Here is a 26050-nt window from a genome sequence, read left to right on the forward strand (position 1 = left end):
TTTGTATAGGACCATTGAGCTCCCGATCTACACTCTGGGGAACACAGCTCGGAATGGACCCCTGACGTATTTGGTGCCTGGTAACTTACGCCATGGAGCTATTCATTGGTGGATAGGGGAGATCCAAAGTAGGGCAGCCAGTCAGTGAGCTGAGGTTGTTACTAGGGCTTCAGGAGACATGTAAGATTACGCCAATTATGATGAGTCAGCCATTCCTCAAATAGCCTTGACTGGTCTACGTGTTTACAGTATGTAGCTACTTTAGTAACTTAGTAGACCTAGTAACCATGTCTTCACCGCATTCATTGCGCCAATGGCGGTTCATGGATACCCAATATCTCCTGTATAGGGGGAATTCCTCTTCTCACCGCTGGAACTTCCAGCTCCACCATGGTCCAGAATCTCAGGTCTCAATTACGGAGTACTGGGGAAATTATTGGAGATCTCATTGCTCAATAGCGTCTAACATGATTAGGCGGATGATCGACCTCTTTACCCCATGGATAAAAAAAGAAAAAAAGAATTATGAAAACTCACAGTCCCCAACAGCCTATAGATGCATAAACAAGTCACAGCCTCATCGGGCACGGATGTGCGTCATTCCCCATCCCAGACCGAGATTCTGGCCCTTTCCGGGGTCAATCACTTCCCAGAAGGCTCCCTAGCAACGAACCTGTGCGATTGCGATAGCCTGCCTTCTGACCCAGTCCCGTAGCCACTTCGTCATTTCGGACCAGCCTCCCTCGAAATCGTCTTAGCTCACATGGCCACCGCCATCTCGCTTCATCCGATCTTGCCATCCATTCATGCTCCGTCGTATGCCTAGTGTCCGGCGTGGTGCTTGTTGGACCATCGACATGGTCGTCGTGTGAAACGTCGACACGGCCTGGAATCCTCGGGTGGATGTCTCGGGTTTCGCCTCGCTCGCCCCGGTCCCTGCGGTCCCTGCAGAAACATTGTTCCCGGTCCGTTCCTGCGTCATCGACATCCTGGGTTTTGGTCCTGGCCTTGATGGAGCCGCCATCCACGTGTAGCCATTTGGATTGGTGGGCTCCAGCGTCGGCCGGGATGGCTGAAGTGGTCGTTGCTGCACGCGGTGCGAGGACAGGGCCGGTGGAACGCTTTGCGTAAGATATTGGCTCTGAGCCGGTTGCCCGTACCTACGGGATGGTTGTGGCTGTGGCTGGGCACGGCTGGCTATGACGGGCTCTCTTTTCTGGAGCCCTGGCCCACCGAAAAAGTTGGAGATGCTGGCCTGTGTGAGGCCGTCCTTCCGGGTACTGCTGGATGCACTTGGCTTGCTTGCCACTGCTACGTCTGCAGGAGGCTTAGACTTGGAGGTTGACTCCACGGGCGGTTCTGGGTTGGCTGTAATGTAGTCTCGGGCGGATGTGAAGCCTGATGAAACTGTGGTGGGAACTGTAAATTGGGTCGAGTTATTCATAGTATACCCGGCCGAGGACATGTAGGTAGTCGAGCCTGGGCCTTGATGCATGTCTGACCGGCGTCGTTTGGGGTTTGGTTCATCAACATCCCGGGCAGATGTACCATCAAACTTGGTGCGGTCTTCTTCCCCCTCGGGTGTCCATCGGTCGTCCAGCGTCGATGGAAGGAGGGCAAGCCCCCTGTACATGTCCTCGAGAGACGGGCGAGGACGACGCAAGATATCCGCAATGGAATATACCGCTTTCTCGTGAAGTGGAGGTCCTGTTAATCGGAAACGATTGGTGACCAACTTAGGTGGAAGGAAGGGTGTTAAAGTCGTCGACCCATCCTCTCCTTCACCTAGCCGGGGCTGCCGAATCGGGAGACTGAGGTATAGCAGTGCCTGAGCTCTGGTCATCGCCACATACAACAATCGTCTCTCTTCCTCAACCACCTCTGCGCGCGAGTGCGGGATACTTCCGTTGTACACAGCAGGAACAAAGACAACAGGCCACTCCAACCCCTTCGCAGCGTGAATGGTCGAGATGGTGACTTTTTCTTTGGGTTGATCACCCTCCTGCTCCTCATCTTTGGTGGTAATCTCGGTGGCTAGCGCAACATTCGCCAGAAAGCGCGTGAGTGCCTCTTCGCCTGCATGTGCCTGTTGTTGCTCCACGCCTTCGATCTCAGGGAGATCCATTTCTTTGTCAACCTCCTCCTCTTCAAAAGCTGCGACCTCGGTAGCCTGGTGCATCAGTTCCTTGACGTTCGCCCAGCGACTGTCTTCGTCGAGGGGATACGCCCTGATGAGGTATTCCTGGAAGGAGAGACGCTCCGTGATGAACTCGATCAACACACGCGGAGCTGATGCATCCTCACAGTCCTGCAACTTTTGCCGCGAAGCTTCAATCAGCTTCATTAGACTACATAGTCCCTGCTCTGCCGCCTTTTGAAGCTTCTTCTCTGTCGAACGACGACCCCGAACGACATCTTTGATGAAGTCCCACAGTGGAACCTTGGCCTTGTCCGCGCCACCCGTAAGTTGCTTGATCGTCTCATCACCGATCCTTCGAGGTGGAACATTGACAATATTCAACAAGGCATCCGAATGCCCCGTGTGACTGACAACTCTCATATAATTCAAAAGAATCTTGACTTCAGTCCGGTCGAAGAACTTGCGCCCTCCGACCATCTTGTATGGTATTCCTGCTCTTCCAAACGCTGTCTCAATTTGTGTAGACAGCGAAGCCGATCGAAGCAAGACAGCAAAATCAGACATGCGCAACAGACCACCAGTCATCGCTTCACACCGCTTGATTTCAAGAACCATCCATTTGGCTTCTGCGCCGGGGGTTGGAAGCTTTCTCAACACCGGCAAGGTTCCGAACGAGTGAGTTGCCTGCAGTGCCTTAGCTGGCCGGCTCGTATCCTGCTCGATAACTTCTTGAGCCGAGTTCAAGATAGACGCTGAAGATCGGTAGTTGTCTGACAAGAGAACAACCGTCGTGTTGGAGTAGTGCCGCTGCATTCGCTTGAGATTCGCAATTTCCGCAGAACGAAAGCCGTAGATACTCTGGTCAGGATCACCAACGATAGTGATGCGTCTATTCTTCGACGCAAACAGATTCACCAACTCATACTGAATGATGTTGGTATCCTGGAACTCGTCCACAAGCACAGCTTGAACATTGGAAACACACTGTGGATGCTCACGAAGTAGATCCCCACAGCGCAGAAGAAGGTCATCGTAGTCCAAGAGATTGGAAGCCGCTAAAGCTGATTCATAGTCACGATAGATATCAACAATTTCCTGCTCCTCTGCTTTAGCTTTTGCAGCCACAGCTTCGGGACTGCGGCCATGTGCCTTGTGGCGTGAGATACGGCCCTGAGCCGCTTTAGGTTCAATGCTCGACTTGAGTCGTTTGATAGTCCGCTGTCACCACAATTAGAGATAAAATCATAAGACATAAACAGTTCATAAATCCAAATCATACTCTGATTATAGCGCGTGTATCATCCGAATCCGCAATACCGAAACCCCTCCGCAGACCAATCAAATACCCATATTTAACCAGATACCGCCGACAAATCGAGTGAAAAGTCCCCAGAATCAAGCGCGATTCGGATTTTCCACCAATGAGCTTTGCAAGCCGCTCTCGCATCTCCCGACTGGCCTTAATTGTGAATGTGCAGCAGATGACATCTTGGGGTTGGTATCCATGGTGCGAGAGAAGGTACGCGACGCGCGCTGTCAAGGTTTTTGTCTTTCCGGAGCCTGGAGGGGCGAGTACTTGTAAAATTGAGCCGGATGAGGTTACAGCCTCGCGCTGCGCATGATTTAGTCCATCTAGGATGGGATCCATGACATGTTGGATGTTCGGTCTTATTCGAGTTCTTGTGAGGGGGCGACGCGAGGGAACGCGGTGTCATGTGACACGTTCCATCGAGGCGGTTGGAGCATAAACAATGTGTGGATGATATATCGAGTGTTTGTTGTTGTGTTTCGTTCGATTGATGTTGAATTAGTCGGTTGAAGTGGCTTTGTAAAATAGAATTTATGAGGACTGTTAGTTGGTATGATCAACAACCTCTGTTTTGTATATAGATTCAATGGTCTAAGTTCCTGAGCCCTTTTTTTTTTCAATATGGGCGATCTTACACGGTATGTCGCCTTCCTTTAATTGAAAAAAAGAAGAGTAAATGCTAGTAAGGTGTGTCAAGCATCATGCTTCATGATAGGATATTAAACAACCGAGATTCCGTAGATGCGCTGGCTTACACTCATAATTATGTGGTATAACCCAATCTAATGTGTTTTTGAGGCCGCAAAGCCCAGAATCAAATGCAGGGCTTCAAAATTATGTATGAACCTATTTGAATTGGCTAGTATTGCAATTGTACATGTAACAGCGGATGGCAAGTGAACACGAGGGCGGAAGTGCGGTGGGAAAGTTTAGGCGGAGCGGATCGTATGTTGCGCACTAACCTATCCTAGTAAGAGTGGCATGAAAAAGAAGTATGAGAAAGAAGTATAAAACGTAGTATAAGAACGTGATGATGTGGGAATCAACAACTCTTCAGAATCAAAAACTCGAAGAAAAATGTCACCTATCGACCTTCGAAATCCGGGACGCCCTATCCGTGTTGGTGTGATTCTTTTCAATACGTATGCTTCCTCAATCCTAACAGAAATAATTTCTTCGTCTGACTTTTCAGACTGACCGAGCAACTGGATGTTGCACCTTTGGGCTATTTCTCGAGTATAAGTCGAGAATTTCTTGAGGAGACTCCCTTCCCCGATGAGTTCAAAAAGGGCGCTCCAGAGTTCACCTTCCACTGGGTGAATGAAGATGGCAAGAAGCCTGGCGAACTCACTGGAAACATGAAAGTCACTCCAACGGTAAAACCAGCGTTTCCAAACGAATGATATTTCAAAGACGCTTTACCTGGATGCTAACTCACGAAAAAAAGGACTCGTTTGCTACATGCCCGCCTCTTGACATCGCAATCGTTGGAGCCATGTCATTCAACTACAAGCCAACCGAGGCTGAGATAGCATTCTTGCGGAAGACCCATGACGACTGTACTGCGCTCCTGCTTGTATGCTTCGGCTCTCAACCTGCTCTTCTGGCGGGACTGTTGGAGGGCAAGACTGCAGCAGCACCGCGTCCCGCCCTCGCTACGTTACAGCAGTCATCGCCGGGTGTGAATTGGGTAAAGAAACGATATGTGCGCGATGGTAAGATCTGGACAACAGGATCGTTACTGAACGGGTTCGATATGGTTGCGGCGTTTGGAAGAGAGACTTGGGGAGGCGACGGAGCTGTGTTTGATGTTATGACACTGGAGTGCGCTTGGCCAGACAGAGACGTGGATTACAAGGACGCCGCCGAGTGGAACCTAGGATCTTGGATGTATTGACCAAAGAATAATCAAACACTTTGCTTTTCTGATGAGGGTTCTTGTGTATCCACGGGGATGACTATCTATCTATAACCCACTTACAACAAGACACCGGTTGTTGAAGTTCACTTACTATAATGCATGTGCCTGAGCCCAGGTATTTACATCTAATATGCAGTCAATCCTGTGAATACATAGCACTTCTCTTTCTAAAATATAGACAGCTTTTGATTGGATGATGTACGGAAAGGGGTCCATTCCTGTGTCGGCTTAGCTTCCAGGTGAACTTTTGTTGTCTCTTTTCTTTTGACAAACCAGCATGCGAATTTCCATACCCATTGCTTTGAGAAATGGAGAACCAACTTCATGTTTGTCCGCGTCCGCGTAATACACGGGCATGTGATAAATGCAGGGCACGCAAGGTACGGTGTCTACCTGGAAAGAGATCTGAAGCCAGTGCGTGTCAAAGGTAGGGATCAAACGTCCATTCCGAACATTAAGAATAAGTCTCACGAGGCAAAATCTCTATAGATGTGCGAGATTTGGCCACACATGTTCATACGAAGGGTGAGCTTTTTGAGGACTTTCTTCATGGTGGTCCATGGTGGTCATACTAATTCACTTGCTCTCATATAACAGAAAAGCAGAATCTACCAGGAATCCCAAACAAGATGAGGACATATTATCTGGGCTGTTTGCAAGCCAACCAGAGGTGGCAGATGTACCGAATCAAGTATTTGACCTACACCGCCGAGTTTTTCAAAGTCAAATGGAGGGGAAATGTTCATCAGCAGCTACATCCGACGCCTCAAAGCCCCTGGGACCCCTTCATGAGCCTAGAGATCTATTCATATCAGTCGGCGAGCGTTTGACTATCGATGAAGCAGAACGCTTGGTATCGCAATTTCAGTATCGGAAGGTCTATTTCCCGTTCATAGATCTTCCTGAAGATGCTTCGGCCACCTGGCTAGCAAGGCACCGTCCGTTCCTGTTGCTGGCAATCCTAACCGTGAACTCTTCAAAAACGCCTCGATTGCAACAAAGAATAGATGCACGACTGCGCCAAGTGTTAAGCGAAAAGGTCATTTTCCATGGGGAGCAGAGCTTGGATTATGCCCAAGGGTTATTGATCTATATTGCATGGTAGATGACTTTTCAGCATCCAACACTATCATACGAAATGACTAAGTTGTTTCTCAGGTACCCGCTGCATTTAAGACCGCTCCGGAATCAATTTCTTCAGTTCATGCAAATAGCGAAGACAATGGTATCTGATTTGGGATTGGCCCATAAATCTTATGATCGCGATTCACTGCAAACGTCACTTGCTTGCTATCACCTCTCATCCTTGTGAGTCTGGTTCATTTTTGAAATTTGGTTCTTGCTCATGCTTCCCTCCTTTAGACCCACCAGCTCGATAAATCGGCGACGAATTGACAGCAGTGCAGTGAACCTTCCTGATATGGTTGCCCTTGCAGAAATTGAGTCGGAGGAAAAAACAACGCTGCTGTTAACGAAGCTACAGATGCTTCACAGGGAGGTATCCAGCCACGGAAGTACCATCGAGCCTCAAAAAAACATAACGTGCATTAGAGAAGCTCACGAGGCAGTCAAGACTTTACATCAAAAGCTAAGTGCTCTTGACTTGGCGGTGTCACCCAGGGTCCAAGAAAGTGGTAAGTTGTGAAAATATGCAAGGGCTAGAGTATTTGCTAAGTCTACCATCCTGAAGTCCCATTTCGGCTCTCAAAAATTTGCCTCAGAGTGAGAATAGCATTTTTACCTCTGCAGACCCTCGAATCCACTCCGAATCAACAATTCGATACACATTTTCTACATGCAGGTATTGAAAGATTCGTATCTCAATGCTTCTGGGTAGTCCAGGAATATCTGGAAGCACTATTGTCGACAACACTCGATCAATACGTCTACTTCTCGACCAGAGAATGGTCGAATACGATCATGATATTCAGCATTTGTTCGAAGCTGTGTTTCTCTGACTTCACTTGCGCTTGTGTCATTGAGCTCCATGCTTTTCAGAAACAGGCCCGAGCAAAGATGCTGATTTATCTCGAGAGCCTTGCGCATCGCATGGGGAATGTTTCAGAGACTCCTATGCCATCGAGTAAACATCCAGACTTTTTCTGCATGTTTAAAGCTGTCTTGGAGATTATGATATCTACATATGTGCCGCCATCCAGTGGCTCCAGAGATAGTGATATTGCACCTGGTGACTTCTATGTGACGCAAGAATTGTCCCGCGAACCTCAAGACCCAGAACCGGAGACTTGGACTCCAGGCTCCAATGCTAGTCGCTGCCCTGTGTTGAATGGTACTCTCCAAGACACGGACTTTTGGCGAGCTTTGGAACAGAATGACCCTGTCACTGAAGAAAATGTGGGTGGTACGACTGCAGACCTACAAGGCGATGGCTTTGGTCAAAGAAATGAGGCCACTACGTCTGATCCCTGGCTGGAATGGCCAAGTATCCTCTCAGACTGGGTACTTGACCCTGACCACGTACCCACATAATCATTCAAGTGCTGTGCGAGCATTGTTTTTGCAGGAAAACGTACTCCAAACACACTCATCTTCTGCTCATCTGCAACATTGAAGTCCGTTCTCCACTCCCGAATTCTCATAATATAATCGTAATTAAGATCTCCTTTTCTATTAGTCTGAACATTGAGTATTCCACCTGCCTTGTGTAGATTGCTCTAAATATATGCTATGCGAAAGTGCTCTTCGGAAGGCTGGTACCTGGGCGTCCCTGCCTGTCATGGCAGCCTGCAGTAGCAAAATTTCCAGTATTAAAATAGGCCGAGATGTGGTTGAAAGAGGTATTCAAAAGACGAGCAAATCTGTAAAGAAACTGAACACTTTTCGTCCTGGACCCGCGTATGAGCTCGTTTTTGGTTGGATTGTACATTATCGCGCAAGATGCAGGCCGTATCATCTCTCAAGTGGTGCGGGAATTCCGGAAGGAGTGTCCTCACAAGTCGTTCATGTCATGTGTAGTAGATCGTTCGCCAGCTGTGTCCGGACCTAGGAGGAGGACGCTGAGAAAATTGCATTCATCACAGTGGACGCTTCTTTCGGATATTGATGATATCTAGACACACCGCCAGTGAGTTGGTCCCACCATATGATTGACGGTGCAGACGAAGAATGGGTTCTACGGTGGAAGGGGAATACATTTGATTTTCCTCCACTCTTGAACATTGATCATGCTACAACTCCAATCATTACCGCAGCCAATGTGTTGGACCTGGAAATGACTTATGCCGGGCCAGTGCTGCTTTCTACAACTTGAGGGATTGGAATAAAAAGGGGGATCACGGTGACATAGCCCTTTCCAAATGGCCCACACAGCGAGAGCAATGACTGACCGAGCATCAGTTTCCAGCATCCGGTAGCCTCTACCATAACAGATCACAGCGCAATTAATTCGTATATAGTAATGAACACCGTCTGTGGATCCAGGTGTGTATTTATGACACTCTCTATGATTCTGCCTGGATCATGCAGCGTAACCAGAGTGGATTACAGTCTATGTGGGCATTTTCTATTCTCGGACTCTTGATCATCTTCCAAACAGAAAGGAGAACACATGAACCAATATCTCACTGACCCTCCAGTCTCAAATATAGATGGCGATTAACGCAGCCTCCCAACCTTAAAGAAGTAGATTTGAGTTGTTAACACCGTGAAGAAAACCATGTCATAACCAGCCAATAATCGCAACGGCCTCAAGCGGTCCCAACCGACAGTGTGGCATACCGATCTCCACACGGGAAGCATCCTCCTGTACAGGTCTCTTGGATGAACCAGCTCAAGTCCTATAACCTGATTCGAAACAAGTATGATACCATTGGCTCCCTATTTATGCAGACACGGTAGCCCCGTCTTGGACTCCACTAGAGAACTGCCAAGGGGCTAGATATTACTGCAGCTTTGATATTTGCTTTGAAGAATAGGTACTGAAGATAGGGAAAGGAAGGAATTGGTTCTTTGAACAATGTCACTCGGACAACCTCGGAAGGAGTTGTTGGGCATTCCGGACGTTGAACTACAGTATCCCACGGTCTAGGGTGCAAGAGCAACTGCTAGCTCAGAAATATTTCGTCATCTCAGCGAGTAAGAGTTGTATACTTGCTTTTGAGGAAACTTTAATCGAGACTTTTCTTAGCTAGAATGATCCTGGGCTACCAATGGAGGGACTTTTTTCGCTGCTGAAGTATATTGGCATAATACACATCCAAGCTCGAGATTCATCACGAATGAAGCAAATATGTCAATTGTCAGGAAACCCCGGACTTCATATTTTATACACTACATCGAAGCGAATTGATCCCACTAAAGTTGTGACCTCTCGCCAAGATATCTTACTGAACACGATTGCTTGTTGAATACGATACTCCAAGCATGACTCAATCCAACCCTTAGCCACATCCAGAGCCAACGGCCATCTCCGGATAATTGAATTGCCCAAACTTGATACAAGGCTCGGAAGCAAATAGGCGACCGGAAGCCAAGAAACCCTCCCCGATTTGCCCATGAATACGTCGACAAGCAGCTTCCTATTGTTGACAGGCCTTCCTACTATACTTGATGTTCACCGATCCAGTGGACCCTGGGCCTCCCTCGTCATCCAACAGATTGACCTGCCTATCCTGGCCAAAGTGGGACGGGCAATCCTTGTGTGGCTGAGTCCGGAACACAATGCAACATAAGAAATAGGAGACGACAGGACAGGTTTACGGGCCTGTCATCGCGATGGCGTTCTCATTCCTCGTTTTCTGGAACCAAAGCACGCCTTTTGTGCTCCCAAGTCGCTTAATTAAAGTTTGAATCGAAGCCATGTTTCAAGTCTCATAGACCAAGAAAAAGTAGTATTGTATTATGTGAATATGTTGATATGTTAATATGTTCATGTGAATGCTCGCTTGACTAACGCTTGCCCGAATGCAAATACATCGCCGGCCCCCTGATCCACACCACTGTATGTCCAAAATAGAGGCAAAATCAAAAATCATTATTCTGGGTATCACTCCACCATACCAGTTCTCCAAAAAAAAAAAAAGGAAAGAAAGATGTATATACTAGACGTCTCATATTAAGTGAAAATACCCAATGGCAAGGTCATAGCCACTTCGAAATTAGGCACGTTAACCACCTCTGCAATTTGCAGATCACCAGCAACACTGGCAAGGATGTATGCCTCGCTGCGAGTAAGACCTTTAGTCTGCACCAGCCACGTAATAAGGTTGCGAGTAGCACTGCGGGTAGCCTCATACAGGTCGGGAGCAACACCAAGAGCGCCGTAGGTTCCGAGGTCGGGGAGGGGGTTCGGTATTTGCGCACGAGGCGGAGTCTGGAACTGAGGAGCGGTCATCCAGGGCTGGTTCTTGACGAGCTCGAAGCGGAGCGTTGCCCGGATGGGGGTTTCGATCGCGGTGCCGCAGACCTCGCCGTGGCCCTGCGCGGCATGTCCGTCGCCACAGCTGAACAGTGCGCCGGCGGTCTGTACGGGCAGGTAGACGGTTGAGCCGACACTCAGCTCGCGGCAGTCCATGTTGCCGCCGGCGTTGGTGGGCGGGACGGTGGAGAGCTCTTCATCACCGGCCGGGGCGAGGCCCATGCAGCCGAGGAAGGGGCGGAGGGGGATGCGCATGTCCTTGAACTGGGCGAAGCCTGCTTCGCGGTTCAGCGACCAGATCTTGATCTCTGGCTCTGGATATTCGTCTGCCAGCAGTCCGAAGCCTGGGATGATGGCGGACCAACCCCAGTCGGCGACTTCGAGGCTGAGGACTTCGACTTTCAGGACGTCGCCGGGTTGGGCGTCGTTGACGTAGATCGGGCCGAAGACTGGGTTGGCGAGGCCTAGATCCAGGGTGCTGATGGCGGAGGCCTGGGATGTTGTGTCCAGTTGGCCATTGCTGCTGTCGATGGCGTCGAAGGAGACTGTCTCGCCTGAGGAGACGGTCAATTTGGGAGTGTTCTTTCGAGACCACTTCTGGTGGCCACACTCTCTTCCCACGTGGAAGTTACTCCATTGCTTGGAGGCCATGCTGCAAGCTTGAGATGGTGTCCGGGTTTGTGTGAGAATCATGAGAGCAATGTGGGCAATGGCGGGTTTAAATGGAACCAAAAAAAATGAAACGTAGACTCTGTGGAATGATGGATGATACGGCCATTATGTACGTTGAGATCCTCTTCAGGGTTGACCGTTCTGGAAGGTGGCTAGAGCCCGAGTGGTATGCTTCTTTTTTTCTAGGGTCCACTTGTGCGAGACATAATCGCCTGCCTAAAGGAGTTTGACAGGTTTCCAACAGACTGGGTCAAGCCCTGCCAAAGCTGGGGTTCAGATCTATTGAAGGCAAAAGAGCGGCAGCAAGCGACCTCTAAAGGGAGATAACCTTGTAAGGCGGGGGGGGGGGGTTACGGAAAAGCCGATTATTAGTTTAAATTTAGTTATATTCTATCTATGTACAAGCCTACAGCGCCGGAAAAGGGAAAGCCGAACATTAAAAAATGGATAACTTCGGAGGTATACGAAACGCCACATCACAACGGGTCTTGATTTATGGGACCAAAAATTGAGACCCTAGAACAGCAATAGCACCGAAGCCCTCACACCCAATAGAATATCGTGAACCAGCCATATCCGACTACAAGCACCTTCTTAATCGGGTAAAGAGTGAACCGTGGAACGGGTCATGCATAACACATGGTGCCCTCCGGCGCTTGTCCCGTTTTGGTAGTTATGTAGTAAAGGATCTCATAGATCTTGGGTACACTTCTCTATCACGATCCTTGGCCATCCAACATTGCTACAATGCACGACGCATTGTCGCTATGTTGATGGCCTGCGCTATTGGTGGTAATCTCCGTCGCAATCTCACTGGCTCGTTTCCCCCGCATTGATAACTTCATCACGTGCTGCACCAGACTGGCGTCGTCCACTCGGTCGCTTACACCGTCTGATACCATCAACAGTAAGTATCGGCGGTCAGAGTGCAACGTCCGTCGGGAGGTGTAGGGATCATTGGATAGGAAGTTCCCCCGTGATTCCGACCGACTGGAGGTTGAAGCGGCGGGGTCTGGCACCGGGTCAAAGGTATTGACTGGGTTCTTGTACTGCAGGTCGCCCAGTGCCCGGGACATGTTTAATGCACCTATTCACTGGTCAGGGTTGTTCGTTTCACTGGCGCCAAACATACCAAGACGTGGCGTCCCACCCCGGATGGTGGTTGTTCCGCCTGCTGCTTCGATACGAGCCTTTTCCCTAGGCACCTCCGGCTTGTGAGTCTCTGTGAGACGTCGCTAATGCGGTGGTTAGCTTCCTTCGCATCACCTTCGCTATCGGGCATCATGCATACAATGTGATACGGATGCTCTGTTTTGGGGTCTCGCTCCGCCAGGATAACATGCGAGTCACCCAGGTTGGAGACGATCAGCTCGCCAACGGTGAGGTTAATGCAACAAACTGCCACTGTAGACCCTGACAGGGCAGGCTCGGCAGATTCGCGCTTGAATCGGTCAAGTAGAATGCTGTCTTCTTCCTCTAGTGCTGCCTTGATGGCTACTGCCCAGTCTCCTCGTTCGAATTCCTGGCGTTCGCCAACCAGATGGTGTAGGGTTTGGCTGACATGTTCTGAAACAAGACCAGAGCCACTGAGAAGCGTGGTCAAATTGAGACCGATAAAGTCCCGAGAATTTACTTACTGTCCGTCATAGATTGCAAAGAACGCAACCTTGTCCTCCACCTTCGAGGGAAAGTGATCCGGCAAAGCCACCACGAATCGATCCTCCTGAAACGGCCTGCCTCCCTGTTCCTGTGACTGTTCAGTATGATTGTGCAAGCTTTCATGTGGATCTTTAGATACCCACTTGTCCGGCCCCTACATCAAACAGGCTAACTGCCTCGGAGGTAGAAAGGCTGTTGTTCCGGTACATGCGGTTCCTCACAGCTTTGTGAGCTAAGACCATGTTTGAGTAGAGATCGTGCTGTGTATTACCGAGAAGACATACACAGGGTCCCATTGTAAGATCTGGGGTCTGGGGGATGATGATGCCCTGACATCATGAACACCATTGTTCCTTTGTGTTCAATATTTCTCAATATACAGGTACCTCATTGGTGGTCTCAATTTCCCTCCGGAGTCTATTCCTTCTCCAGACAAGCCACATGGGCTGGAGTGCCTTGCATGAAACTTCCGTATGGGGTACAATGTCTACTTAAGATGGGTTGTCTATTAGTGCTTACAGTATTTTCATATTCAATACTACGTTTCAAATTGATGAACATGTAGGCTGCAAGTAACGAACTCCGTGCTTGGCTTCTGATGCCCGCATAGATCTGATCTGTTTGATATGGTGGTGCACGGGCCACATTTTCGGCGAATCTGCAGAACAGTGATTCCAAGCACTCTGTTGACTCACCTATATTGCACCCTTTAGTGTACTTCTCACTCTGTTCGGTATGGGCTGGGTAGGAGCAGGTGTCCTCGTTGCAACAACTGTATATTTCCTCTATCGGTACCCTCCTCGCAGCTGGAACGAGCCTCGTCCTCTCCCCCCTCCGGAACTCAAACCCGAAGCGGCGGTTACCACTCCCATCTCAGACGAGTCTGTACGGGAAAAGCATGGCCCAAGGCCTTCAACACCAACAATAGAAACAGAGCAAGAGGATTCCCAAAGCACACCCAAGGCATCTGCTTCAAGCGCACCACCGCCGCCGGTCTTTACGGTCCCCACGCTCAATCTGGATAGCGGCGAGAACGAAACATCCAACCCGACAATGCCGTCCATCCCACAATTTCTACGAGGCGGACAGTCTACAGCATCAGGTCGCGATAATGCAGCACCAAAGCCCCAGTCGTCACAACCACCTCTCGCTCCTCCGCGACAACCATCAACAACGGGTGGCTCCCTAATGCCACCACCTCCACCCCCAGTCCCTAAACCCCGACCAGCGCAAAAGAATAGCCTCGCCCCGCCAACCCTACAACCCCCACGTCTCTCAGGCAGCTCCCTCGGCCCACCCCCATCAGCAGCATCCTCACAACGCGGTCCCCCAACCAGCAGCAGCCGTCTAAGCAGCAGCACGCTTGCCCCAACACCAGTGACACTGAAGAAATCCAACTCGAAGAAAGTAATTCTCGAGCCAGGGTTCTCCCCCTTGGACTGGGCCGCCCTAACCTCAAACCCGAACAACAACCTCCGCGGCAAAGATGTACCACCGGGTCTGCTCCGCGTTACACCATCCATGCTGAAAGAGCAACATGGGCGCAAGGGCCGGGATGCGTGGACTTCGTACCACGGCAAAGTATACAACATTTCACCGTACGCGCCCTACCACCCAGGTGGTAAGGGCGAGCTCCTCCGCGGTGCAGGGAAGGATTCTGCGAGGCTCTTCCAGGAGATTCACCCGTGGGTGAACTGGGAAGGCATTCTCGGCGAGTGTCTGATTGGAATCTTGGTTTCGGAGTCTGATCTTCATGTCGAGAATGCCTTGGATGCCATGGATTGAGATGATGCCGTGGTCTGGCTCTTCCCCATCTTCTTTTCTTCTCACTTTCTCTGTACAGTGTACATTTAGACGAGATACCCTCCTGCTTATAGAGACATTGCATAATCTATATGATCCCATATACACATACTGGCACATATTATTCTTCAAAGGAAGTATAAGACAATCCCATTCAATAACGTTAGAGTTGTCAAGGTTTTAGCAAGGTACCTTCAACAACCATTACAGCTCATCCTTATCAACACCCTCAATAGCAACCAACTCAGTCTCAAAGATCAATGTCGCACCACCGGGGATAGGTCCAATACCACGGTCGCCGTAGCCGTACTCGGGGGGGATAGTCAGCGTGCGCTTCTCGCCAATACACATATCCAACAAGCCCTGGTCCCATCTAAACAGAGAGAATCGTATTAGCATGATACACCCCCGGTATATAACAGCCAAGCACCCAATCCAGTCCAACCCCATTGACCAGGTCCACAGCAAAGCTCCAACCTCAAACCAATCCAAAACAATGCACTAAATCCCGAACAAAATGAATACTCACCCCTTAATAACCCGACCAGTTCCAAGCTTGAAAGTCAATGGCGCATGACGCTTATAGCTAGAGTCGAATTCGGAGCCGTCAGACTGAAGGGTTCCCTTGTAGTGCATGGAGACGCCATCGCCCTTGACGGTCTTGCGGGTGCATTCGACTGCGTGGGTTGTTTCGATGCCGAGCTCAGCGGCAGCGGCAAGGGAGCTTAGAGCTGCGACGAGGATGGAGGTGAGACGCATGGTGGTGAATTGGAGGGGGTTTGGAGAGAGGTGGAGGTTAGAGGCGGAGGGATTGAGGACAGATTGGGCGTTGGATCTCGGGTGGATTAGCGTTGGTCTGTGCTGAAGTATAAACATCAATGCTTGGAAGGGGTGGCATGAAGGGCTTGATTGTTAGAATACTGGTGTATGTATTTTGGGGTATTGCTCTTTGATCAGGATCATGGAGCTCACACAGAATTCATGCTCTGAAACCATGACCGATCCAGCCTTTGTACCATCTGATCCCGAGGTACACAGCTTGATCAGGCAAACCTAACCCTTGGTAAACTGCGGTGCAGAAACAGTCGCAACAGAATAAACACCCTGATCAGCCAAGGCCCTCAAATCCCCCTCCCCCATATCCCCATCCCAACCGCTATCAACAAGATAAGCGCGAAACCTCTCATCCCGAACCCTCAAATCCTCCCCCCGACAAATCCGGCACAAAAACCCAAGTTACCACAACACCCACAACCCCACAAATAGCAGCAATAATAAAAGTCCACTTATTCCCCAAGTGACTCTTAATAGGCAAGAAAGCCTGCGTCCCCACAGCAGCCCCAGCCTTCCCAATAGCCGCCGAAAGCCCATAACAAGTGCCCCGAACACCAGTGGCATAAGACTCAGACGAGATAAGCCCGAGCATATTCCCAGGGCCGAAGTTGCCAGAGCTCTGCATGAGTCCGTAGAAGACCACGAAGAGCGGGACGATTTTTGTGATGCGGTCATAGGCGCAGCCGATTATCAGGCCGAAGATTAGGTACCCGCTGAATCCTATCATCATTATTTGCTTGCGGCCGAGCTTGTCGCAGAGGAAGGCGCCGAGGAATACGCCCGGCAAGGCGATTGCTCCAAGGAGGAGTTGCCATTTGCCTGTTTGGAGGACTGTGCCGTTGGGCACGACGGAAGAGATAATTGTACCTGAGAAAACGCCGTTTGGGAAGGTGACAAAGTCTGAGTTTGGTTCTGTTAGTTGAATGTACTTTCTGGATTGTGTTGGGTGTTTCATTCTTACCGTAGAGGAACCATGCACCACATGTCCCGATCAATGATCTCCAGTAGAATCGAAGTACGAGTTCGTAGGGGACATGTCTCTTGATTGCGCCGCGGCGGTAAAGGACGGAGTTCAGCATGCGGATTCGGAAGTAGAAGATTGATAATGGCCAGGCGCATCCGATGCCGAAACATAGTCGCCATACGGTGCTGTAGTGTTTCTGGCTACAGGCGCAGAGTACTATTATGAAGATTGATACTGCGAATGGGCCTCCGAATGACAAAGGGAAGTTGGTGACCATGATGAAGGCTGGGCCTCGGCGTTTGGGCATGAGGTCGTTTGCTGCTTCTGAGGCCGCGGTTGAGGAGGCAGGATATTCGCCGCCGGCTCCTGGGTTGGTAGTCAGTATAAAGTATATATAGAGGGCATGGGGTGTCTCTCTAGTGATGGCTCTTGGGCAATATGCTTGACAGTGGAATAGATTTAGGGCCCACGTACCAAACCCAACAACGCCACGCGCAACAGTCATCATCCAGAACATGCCATTGATAGTCACGCCATGTGATGCTGTAGCGAGGATTCCTCCGATAACGATCATGAGTGTGGTGAAGACGATGGCAGTCTTGCGGCCAAGGTAGTCGCATGTCAGTCTGGATATGCATCGTTAGATCCCAGCAAGATCCGATTAGAAGACTGGGTGTTACCCGATGATAACTTGTCCGATAACTTCACCGACAAGCAATGCATTAGACACACGTGTGCTGACGGTGGTTGTGTACTCCTTCGGATATTCAGCTTTGAGGAGGACATTCGTCATGGTCCTGTTGTTGACGGGTTAGAGTTGTTATTCGATCTTGACAAGGCAGAACGCGCTCAACTTACATCAGATTGTTCTGATATCCATCACTGATCAGAGCAAAGCCGCAGGCAAACTATTGACAGGTCAGGTCATGTTAATTTGTTGGTTGCGAGAAGAGGGAATACATCTTTCAGCTGTGATGGTCAAGAGGGGCACTCACAATGGTAAATAAGTCCGAGAGACTCTTTCTCTTCTTCGACACGTACTTTGAGTCAACGTTTCTCGCTATAGCAAGGCTCTCATTGGAGACTTGCTCTCGTCCATCGTGGAATGGGAGCGCGGTCAAGTCACGCTCCGAAACAACGCGCTCGGAAGTCATCTTATTAGCCCACAGAAGTGGTGCTGAGCAAGGATTAATAGAAGGCCTGAAGAAAGTGGACGTTCGAGGGAGAAGTAGTACGGCTGTAGTCAGATTCGAAAGGTATTCCAGTCCAGGATCGGGTCGACTCTGTTCTTTGAGCTGCCCTATGGGGCAATTGAGTTCAGCTCAGACAAAAAGTATAAGCGTAAGGCTTCGGGACTTACCGTTAGGGGTCCTCTTGGCCTTCTAGATGGTATTTTACCTACATCCATCTCAATTGAAACTACCTCGGGCGTAGATATATATTGAGGATTATCTACATCAAACTTGATTGTCTGTGGCTACTCACTTATTGGATCATTTGAAAATTGTTTGAATATCTTTCTATCCCATTGAATGAAGTAGGTAGATACAGCCGCTAAAAACGCCGACATGTGCATAGGATCCCATGGGTATCACAGATGTTGAAAAAAAAGCACGCATCCATAACGCAATATGATAAAACAAGACGGGGACATGACTCATTCTTGGAAATGTATCCCAGGGCTTTTGATTGCTAAATCAAGACCTTAAGCCCACTTGCCTAGCAGGGCCATGAGGGCAGCACCAGCACACAGCAGACCGAACGCAAACAGCACGTCACGGATAGGAGCTTTGCGCATGGAGCTGCTGAACATGAACTCGTGCGCCATCAGCTCGATAAGCGCAGTGTAGATCAGAATGCCGGCAGAGATAGAGTCGAAGACACCGTTGACAATAAGAGTAGTTCGTCCCTCCGGCGGGTAGCTCTTTCGAACCCCGAGACCAATGGCGATGGCAATGGGAGTAGAGATTCCATAGCAAAGGCCTAGGATGTAGGGGGTAAGGCGCTTTGACTTGGGCCAAGGGACAGTGGCCAAACGGGCACCGAGACCAAGGCCTTCGAAGGTCTGATGGAAGACGAGGACGATGTAAAGGGTGGTAAATTCGGCACCGGACACTGCAAGAGTGAGACCGATGAAGATAGAGTGGAAGATAATGCCAAATTCCAGGATGAAAATTGAGGTAAGTTGGGCGGCGTAGTCCTCGGCTGCATGTGGATCCTTTTCGTTATCGGAGTCGCTGTCATGATGATCGCGACCGTGACCGAGGTGGTCCTCTCCGACGAGGTGGTTCTTGTGTTCACCCAATCTATTGACAGTAGGCTCTTCGATCTGGATGTGAGAGTGCCCCTCTTCGTCGTGCACATGGCCTTGACCGAAAGTGGAGAAGCGCATAACCATCAACTCGACAAAGAACAGGACAATGATGGTCATAAGAACAATGCCTTCGACCCAGCTGTATTCGGTGATGGGCCCGGTCAGACACGGATTGGTCAGAGCTTCCTCGGCCGGGGCCAAGAGGTGAATGAAGGCAGTAGCGATGATGACACCGGATCCAAAGTACTTGGCGATGAAGAAACACCACTTGGGGAATCCACCGTCCTTGCTAAAGCGACGGGCGAATACAGGGAATAAAGCTCCGAACATAGAGCCAACCATGATCACAAAGATGGAAGAGATGCGCAGACCCATACGGCCGTCGAACTCATTTCCAGAGTCACAGGCATCAGCCCGCTTGAGAAGAACAGAATCCATCACGATTGAGATAGAAGGAAATAGGCTGAGATAGACAAGAGTGGACAAAAAGACCACAGAATCTAGCAGGCGGAAGATGAAGCGATAATCGCGAAGGCAAACGTCGGAGAATTGGAATCGATGCCGTGGAACTGCGTGGGAAATTGTAACCCGCAAAGTCCTCGACAGTAAACGAGACGAGTCGTTTTAGCCTCACGCAGAAAACAACCAGGTTATCCTGACAATTCTGAAGTTTCAACTGCTCTCTTTCGTACGATTGGACAATCAAGAGGGAACATGCAAGATGAAGTTCCTCTTCTGGCGGCGCACGTCTGAGTCGGTCAAGAGACGTTCGAAAGAAGCCCTAAAGGTTTCTTTTATACCAAAAGCCAGTACCAAAAGCCTGAAGTCAGAAGATTCACCCGCAAATAGTTGAAATCAGACAAGATCAGAATTTGCGGGATCAGTTATAATCCCGGCGGGCAGAGTGGGATCCATGGGGACCTTGGGAGACTTTGAAGACGTCAACGAGTTTTGCGTCTGGGAGGCTGGTACCAGGTACCTAAGGACCCATATTAATTTGTATGTGGTCGGGCGTACCGGTACGAGCGTGAGGACCTTGGGGACGGGTCAGTAATCTCTTTCCGATCGCGGTGGTTGGCCGGAGTCACGTGGGAGAGATGGAACTTCCGACTTACTGTCCATGGTGAGGATATCCTTGATATTGTTTTAAAGACACGGTTGTTCAGATCGATGGATCAGGAACACAGAAACATGGAAGACGAGGAAAAGAGGGTTGTTATCCCTGGAATGGGCGTTTCCATCGCCAATCAGATATTCGGCGGCAAAATGCTTGGCGTTGGCCTGAGGTCATCGACAGCCTCAACTTCAATTTAGCATCATGGCTCCCATACGGCGATACCTGCGCATCAGCAAATACTCGGTCTTGGAGTGTCGAATCTACCTGGACTCTCCATCGGACTCACGATGGCTTTTGAACTCTCGTGATCCTGTCCTTCCGCGCGTCTTTGAGGCTATTCGACCCTTGGTCCTGCCCAAGCTGCGCGAAGAGAATGAGCGACTTTTTATGCGCAAGAAGGGCAAACCAGTCAAGGATGTCATTGCAGAAGGTAAGTTGAGAGGTGTCTATCATTTGCGATGATTTGCTAAAGCTTGCCTAGATGAGTTCGAAGTAGCCATTTTCCTCCGCGAATCGCGCACTCGTCATTCCATCCTCACGCGTAATAAGACATTCCATGGGAATGACCCAACGAAAGTGAAACCAGAAGATGGCGAGGGGATTATCAACCCAGGCTCGACAGAGGATGAAATTATGATTGAAAGCGATAGCGAGGGCGATGGATTACACGATATTCCCGGAGCGGATGAAGTAGAGGAGAATGCGCCAGAGAGAAAGACTCGCAAAAAGGCAGGGAGGCAAACTGAGGATGTGAGCGAGGAGAAGAAGCTTCGCTTCAACACCAACTATGAAAGCTTCAATATTTGCGGATGGGTGTTGTGTCTGTTAATCACCCGCAAAGGCGACAAGACCAAGCCGAGTGCTGAACCCAAGCAACCTTTGATGGAAGAATGGATCTCAACCCAAGCCCAGGCATCTATCGATGAAGATTGAGATACTCCTTCGATAGTGGGCCCATGTCTAGGAATGAGTAGGATGCCTGTGGCCAAGCTTTCCCTCTTCGAACGGTGGGCAGCCGTGGTGGCGTGATCGTCATCCTGTGATACACGTGAAGATTAGCGTTGCAAGTGTTTCAACTCCTTGCAAACGCTATGAGTCTGTGCGATTACATTGTTGAGATCAGGTCTCATGTATATTTTCATGGTGACCTTGCCCAAGCCAAGAGTTCCAGGGCTGGTGTAACTTGAGAGTACATCTAGCACGGGTCATTGCAGGATTTGGTATGTAATGCCTTCAGCATGTCGGTGTAACCGGTAACCGAAGCTGAGGGCTAAGCAAGTGGCTAGTCCTACTAGGATGGAACTCGCACAGAGCTACTGGGACAAAAACATCAGCCACAGGTTTTGGAGTAGGTTGCACCAGTGACATCTCGATGATCTGCATGCCACAAATATGGGAGTCATTTTGACTTTGGTTTGCTTGTCTCGGTTGCAAAAAAAAAAAAACAAAAAACAAAAAAAAAACAGACCGGTTTCCAATGCCCACAAATGTCCCATTTCGATTCCACCCAGTCTACATGTGGTCCCCCAACCTCGGCCCGCTATTCCAGAAGGCGAACTAGAAGATTTTCAAGTGGAGCGCAACATGAAACAGTCGGTGTCTTCTGGTCCCATGACCCTAGCCGACACTTTCTCAACAGAGAATTTCCAATGTGCCGGGCTCCGAGGATTCAGATAGAATGTTACAGAATGTGATATGCATACAGAGCATGGACAGTCACCGATCTATTGCAATAGTATAACATAGTATACATCTCCATTGACAACTTGGCAAGGCCAACACCCAACCAGCAAACTCAAAAACAAGCGATCGAACGGAATACATCACTTCAAATCCCGATCTGTTCGCAATGCTGCTCCTCTCAAAATCCCCGACTCCATTCATTCCAACGGTGCGGAACGGTGAGATGTAGTCTCCATCCAAGTGGAGCTACCTTAACCCAACTAGGCATTATTGAAGTTTGCTGGCCGCTAGTTAGAGTTTTCCTTGCCATGTGTCCCGTTTTCCCTCCTTTCCTCCTTTTCTCGGTTCCCCCGGCCTTAGTTCAGGTACACCCGTGTGGTCGCATAAGTGTCTTTTGCCACTCCCCCACTTTCTCGTACAGGGTACGAAGGAACAGGAATCTCTTAATTAGTAATTATTCTCCTACCTGCTTCTTTGAGCGCAAATCCCGGGGCTCGTTCCTTGGACCCTGGTATAACAAGTTGCATATACGCTGGTCATGGGTCATGTGGACATGCAGAAATCTCTCTGCCTGAGATAGGTAAAACCGGATGTAACCACTTGTACAGAATACGGATGTACAGTATCTAGGGCATAATTTCCGGGGAGGGGACCCGACATCCCGAAGCTGGGGAGATTTCTTCAGTGTATACGCAGTTGGTCCACGCAAGATAGAAGCCACAGGGTTACGGTGAGCACGCCATCCGCGCCACACCAGGGATCAGGCAGATCTCCTGGAAAGAGTGATGTGCAGGGCATATTCAATGTATACCCGGCCAATAAGGGGTTGTTGGAAGTGGGCTCCATATTCTCCAGATGTGTGGTTTCGCTTCAAAATAATGATGTGCAATGCACTGTCCTCTGCAAGGTGATCATCTACTACACTACTGTCCATCGGGGTTAATCGGTTATGTACTCCGTACTATAGGTCAAACGACTGAAATTTGGACTGATGACAGTTTGCTTTAGGAGAAGATAAGAGATGGCTTAATCTAGTAAAGTACACCGTACTAGTACTACTCTTACAAGGTTTTCTATTCTTGCATATGTCTTAAACTTCATCTGGTAGCACGGGTAAGAACCACGGTACCTGATGGGCCCTGACTGTCAAACACCCTGAAATGATGTGGCGATGCCTGTTCCTGAATTTAGATAGTTAAAGTAAACAGCACACGGTAATAGTACTCCGCAACAGGGGCCTTATCCTAAGCTCGGCAATTTAGGATCTCGGCTGCCACACCTTTTGTTTTTTCATTTTCATTGTAATCAATACGAACCGGCCATCCCGTTTGGTCCTAAATCGATTATGGATCCCCCCATATTTGTTTTGCTTTTTTTTTCTCTTTTCTTTTTTTTCTCGCTAATTTCTCGGGGATCTGCAAACATGCACATGTCTATCTACCGGGAACATGGAAATGTACTTGTATACGGGGTGCCAGGTGTACGTTGAGTCATAAGTTAGCCTGCATGTGCTTTGACCTTCCTCACTTACTGTAGATTACATATCAGTGAGATAATCAAGTTAATCAAATAATAAATCAAAAACAAGTCGTTCTCACCGCATCAAGGAACCGTCCCTATGGAGCCAGGGTGGGCCCACGGGAGATTGCCCTTGACCAGTTGTCATCTCGCGTGGTTTCATGATTTACAAGTTATAGCGAGGGGGTTGTGAAACCCAGGAATACTGCAGAGATACATGTGCTTGTGCAAGTGATCGAAAACATCGAAATAGGTAGTACAGTCTGCCGTGTTTCATTTCTTCCCTCCACTAGTGGTTCACAAGAGAAGACGCCACTAGTGGGGAGCTTCTAGAAAAAAAAAGGAATTTCCATTGGATTTCCCCTTGGGGGGAAATATTTGTAAATCGCAATAAAATTCCTACGTCAGATCAAGTGGATACTCAGCCTCCTGTTCATGGCAGGGATGTTCGAGGGGACTAATTTAGCTGTGGAAAGGTCGGATCGACTATAAGAATCCGCGTGCTCCTGTAAACTTTTTTTTCTTCTCTCAACTCAAGCTATATACGTGTTTGGCCTACCACACATCACTGCTACTACACCACACTACACTATACTACAACCACAACTACAACTACAACCGCATTTACCACCACCTCTACCTTCACAATGCCTTCCGTCGGTTCTACTCAGTTCCCTCCATGCCCCGGCCCTCCTCCCAAAGGCCCTCTGCCTCCTCTGCCGAAATAAACAGTCCCCCTTCAACGAACCTGATGACCCTGGCGCATACACATGCGCTCACGACCTGGACTCTCTTCGGCATGGATATCACGAACTTCAACGTCGACCTGGCTTCGACTCTATTTTCAACTCGGACACCTAATTCCAGTCCACAAGTTTCTCCTACAAACACAAACACAAGCGCTAGCCTTGCCAGTCTCGCTTCGCATCTTGGCATTCAATGACGCATAGCTTAATACGCGCGCAAGAACGGGAAACTTGTTCCAAATCTCGGACTACAACACTTCGTTTCCTCATGTCAGGTGGGGGGGGGGGGGGAGCATTCCCCACCCATTCGGTTTCACTCACTTTTTCCAACATATTCCTATGGAGACTGGCGCCGGCGCTATTCTCCCAACTTGCATTAATAGCCTTTCTATTTCTTGCTTTCCCTGCGGGGTTTTGTTTCAGCTATTCAATCGAGCATGACGCACAGATGCGGAGAAATATGCATCTCAATGGGACAGAGAAACCCCCCTGTCAGGATTAGCACGATCGTCCCGTCAATGCGTCATCGATCGGATGTTCAGCTCTTCTTTCTCTTTCCCATGTGTCGCGATGACTGGTCGTGACTGACTCTCAACGTCTTTTTAATTCTGTTCTTTTCTGTCGTTTGCCTTTTGTTTTTTGTACCCTCTGCATCTGGCCGCTATCCGAATCACCGGCATGTATCATAGACCTAGTATACCCAACAGAGCAATTCGTCATTTTTCTTTATATTTATTTATTGATGTCCCCCCTCCACTGTATTTCTGACAGGTATATGTATGTTGTGCATGAACAAGTTTGGGTGAAACATGATACCCCGACCGCCCGTTTTACCCGTCACCCATCTGACCTTGCAACGCTAACGCTAGCAGGGATGACAGGCTGGCGGGTGTCGCGGTAGTGGGATTGGCGTGTAGGAACAGGGATGTAGATAAACCCATTTTTGATCCAAACCGGATGTGGCACCGATCTGACATCGTTATCGAGGCCGTTAGTAGTACGGAAGATGATGCGCGCATTGGCATTAGCATTTACGCTTACTGTGGCATGCCCGGGAATCTTGGAATGATTGGGTCATGTTGCATGAAACCCGGTCAGTCTAGTGACTATCTCGCATATTGCGTGCAGAACTACTAGTCTACTAGTGACATGCACCGAGGAACCCCATGCACGGAACTCTATGTACCTGCCTAGGAAGAGGCAGACACAATACTCCGAACTCCGGATCCCGCACCGCACTAAAAAGGAATAAGGGAAATAACGGCTAAACGGCCAAGGGGGAAAAAAATACAAAAGAAAAAAAAAAAAGAACGAATGCGAGATACGACTTTGGCCTCGTCCGAGCGCCGGGATTTGCCCTGATTTAGGCCTCCAGCTCTTCCGCCATGTGCATAATCTGGAGATGGGAAATTATTGTCAATAGGAGATCCGGGTAGCTGGGTCCTGCTCAGGTTGTCTATTCCTGCCAATGATGTGCCTCGGCCGAATGTACATTATTCCACCAAAACTTGATCTATGACGGCCACTCTTAACCGTTAGCCCCTCATTCTGCATGAATCGAGTTAATCTATATCCAATCGATCCCCCTACCCCTCTACTCCGTACGCGATATGCTTTTCATCTTCAATGTATTCATGGTTAGATGAACAGCATCGGGTATATTCCATTGTTTCACAAGTAAGCTTTCGGCCGCAAGGCCCTCGAATGTCTCGTCTCTTTGACACTTTGACTTTCAGGGGATCCAGTCTGTGCTGGAGCTGACCTGGCACATGGCCACGTGTTGCGCCTAACGAGGTCATTTGATATAAGGCTACGTATCGTTTCTTTTATTTTATTTTAGTATATTTTAGTATATATAAAAAAGCCCAAGGATCATGTCTCAGACACCTTGTTGCCCGAGAGCTCGGAAAAGGGTCAGTCTATAGGGGGCGTGGCGTCATACTTTTTCAGCCAGGCTGTGCTAAGGCTGCAATATTGAGGCTCTCGGATTGTA

General features: G+C 49.2%; 11 protein-coding genes across 11 annotated transcripts; 4 read left to right on the top strand and 7 right to left on the bottom strand.

Moving 5' to 3' along the window:
- Positions 1-754: 754 nt before the first annotated feature.
- Positions 755-3788, bottom strand: N7508_009312 (uncharacterized protein; the record flags this gene model as incomplete). Its single annotated transcript, XM_058467375.1, has 2 exons — positions 755-3358; positions 3420-3788. 2 exons carry the CDS (start codon positions 3786-3788, stop codon positions 755-757), a joined length of 2973 nt encoding a protein of 990 aa, XP_058315221.1.
- A 738-nt stretch (positions 3789-4526) lies between these two features.
- On the top strand, positions 4527-5346 carry N7508_009313 (uncharacterized protein; the record flags this gene model as incomplete). Its single annotated transcript, XM_058467376.1, has 3 exons — positions 4527-4591; positions 4642-4825; positions 4897-5346. The coding sequence occupies 3 exons, from the start codon at positions 4527-4529 to the stop codon at positions 5344-5346; spliced, it is 699 nt and encodes a 232-aa protein (XP_058315222.1).
- A 2040-nt stretch (positions 5347-7386) lies between these two features.
- On the top strand, positions 7387-7860 carry N7508_009314 (uncharacterized protein; the record flags this gene model as incomplete). The annotated part of the gene is made up of 1 exon (XM_058467377.1): positions 7387-7860. The coding sequence occupies one exon, from the start codon at positions 7387-7389 to the stop codon at positions 7858-7860; it is 474 nt and encodes a 157-aa protein (XP_058315223.1).
- A 2584-nt stretch (positions 7861-10444) lies between these two features.
- N7508_009315 (acetamidase/formamidase family protein) lies at positions 10445-11398 on the bottom strand (the record flags this gene model as incomplete). The annotated part of the gene is made up of 1 exon (XM_058467378.1): positions 10445-11398. The coding sequence occupies one exon, from the start codon at positions 11396-11398 to the stop codon at positions 10445-10447; it is 954 nt and encodes a 317-aa protein (XP_058315224.1).
- Positions 11399-12135: 737 nt separating this feature from the next.
- N7508_009316 (PP2C family serine/threonine-protein phosphatase) lies at positions 12136-13320 on the bottom strand (the record flags this gene model as incomplete). Its single annotated transcript, XM_058467379.1, has 5 exons — positions 12136-12506; positions 12552-12654; positions 12711-13005; positions 13057-13166; positions 13222-13320. The coding sequence occupies 5 exons, from the start codon at positions 13318-13320 to the stop codon at positions 12136-12138; spliced, it is 978 nt and encodes a 325-aa protein (XP_058315225.1).
- A 493-nt stretch (positions 13321-13813) lies between these two features.
- N7508_009317 (cytochrome b5-like heme/steroid binding domain-containing protein) lies at positions 13814-14863 on the top strand (the record flags this gene model as incomplete). Its single annotated transcript, XM_058467380.1, has 1 exon — positions 13814-14863. The coding sequence occupies one exon, from the start codon at positions 13814-13816 to the stop codon at positions 14861-14863; it is 1050 nt and encodes a 349-aa protein (XP_058315226.1).
- Positions 14864-15085: 222 nt separating this feature from the next.
- fkbp3 (peptidylprolyl isomerase family protein FPR2) lies at positions 15086-15640 on the bottom strand (the record flags this gene model as incomplete). Its single annotated transcript, XM_058467381.1, has 2 exons — positions 15086-15254; positions 15411-15640. 2 exons carry the CDS (start codon positions 15638-15640, stop codon positions 15086-15088), a joined length of 399 nt encoding a protein of 132 aa, XP_058315227.1.
- A 294-nt stretch (positions 15641-15934) lies between these two features.
- Positions 15935-17833, bottom strand: N7508_009319 (uncharacterized protein; the record flags this gene model as incomplete). The annotated part of the gene is made up of 7 exons (XM_058467382.1): positions 15935-16084; positions 16122-16615; positions 16677-17045; positions 17154-17305; positions 17360-17476; positions 17538-17587; positions 17675-17833. 7 exons carry the CDS (start codon positions 17831-17833, stop codon positions 15935-15937), a joined length of 1491 nt encoding a protein of 496 aa, XP_058315228.1.
- Positions 17834-18384: 551 nt separating this feature from the next.
- On the bottom strand, positions 18385-19431 carry zrfB (low-affinity Zn(2+) transporter ZRT2; the record flags this gene model as incomplete). The annotated part of the gene is made up of 1 exon (XM_058467383.1): positions 18385-19431. One exon carries the CDS (start codon positions 19429-19431, stop codon positions 18385-18387), a length of 1047 nt encoding a protein of 348 aa, XP_058315229.1.
- An 880-nt stretch (positions 19432-20311) lies between these two features.
- Positions 20312-21043, top strand: N7508_009321 (uncharacterized protein; the record flags this gene model as incomplete). Its single annotated transcript, XM_058467384.1, has 2 exons — positions 20312-20540; positions 20592-21043. The coding sequence occupies 2 exons, from the start codon at positions 20312-20314 to the stop codon at positions 21041-21043; spliced, it is 681 nt and encodes a 226-aa protein (XP_058315230.1).
- A 3851-nt stretch (positions 21044-24894) lies between these two features.
- N7508_009322 (uncharacterized protein) lies at positions 24895-25174 on the bottom strand (the record flags this gene model as incomplete). The annotated part of the gene is made up of 2 exons (XM_058467385.1): positions 24895-25097; positions 25165-25174. 2 exons carry the CDS (start codon positions 25172-25174, stop codon positions 24895-24897), a joined length of 213 nt encoding a protein of 70 aa, XP_058315231.1.
- Positions 25175-26050: the final 876 nt, after the last annotated feature.

The sequence above is a fragment of the Penicillium antarcticum genome (genome assembly GCF_028974205.1).
Source record: "Penicillium antarcticum strain IBT 31339 chromosome Unknown utg000009l_segment0_segment0, whole genome shotgun sequence".
Classification (NCBI taxonomy): Eukaryota; Fungi; Ascomycota; class Eurotiomycetes; order Eurotiales; family Aspergillaceae; genus Penicillium; species Penicillium antarcticum.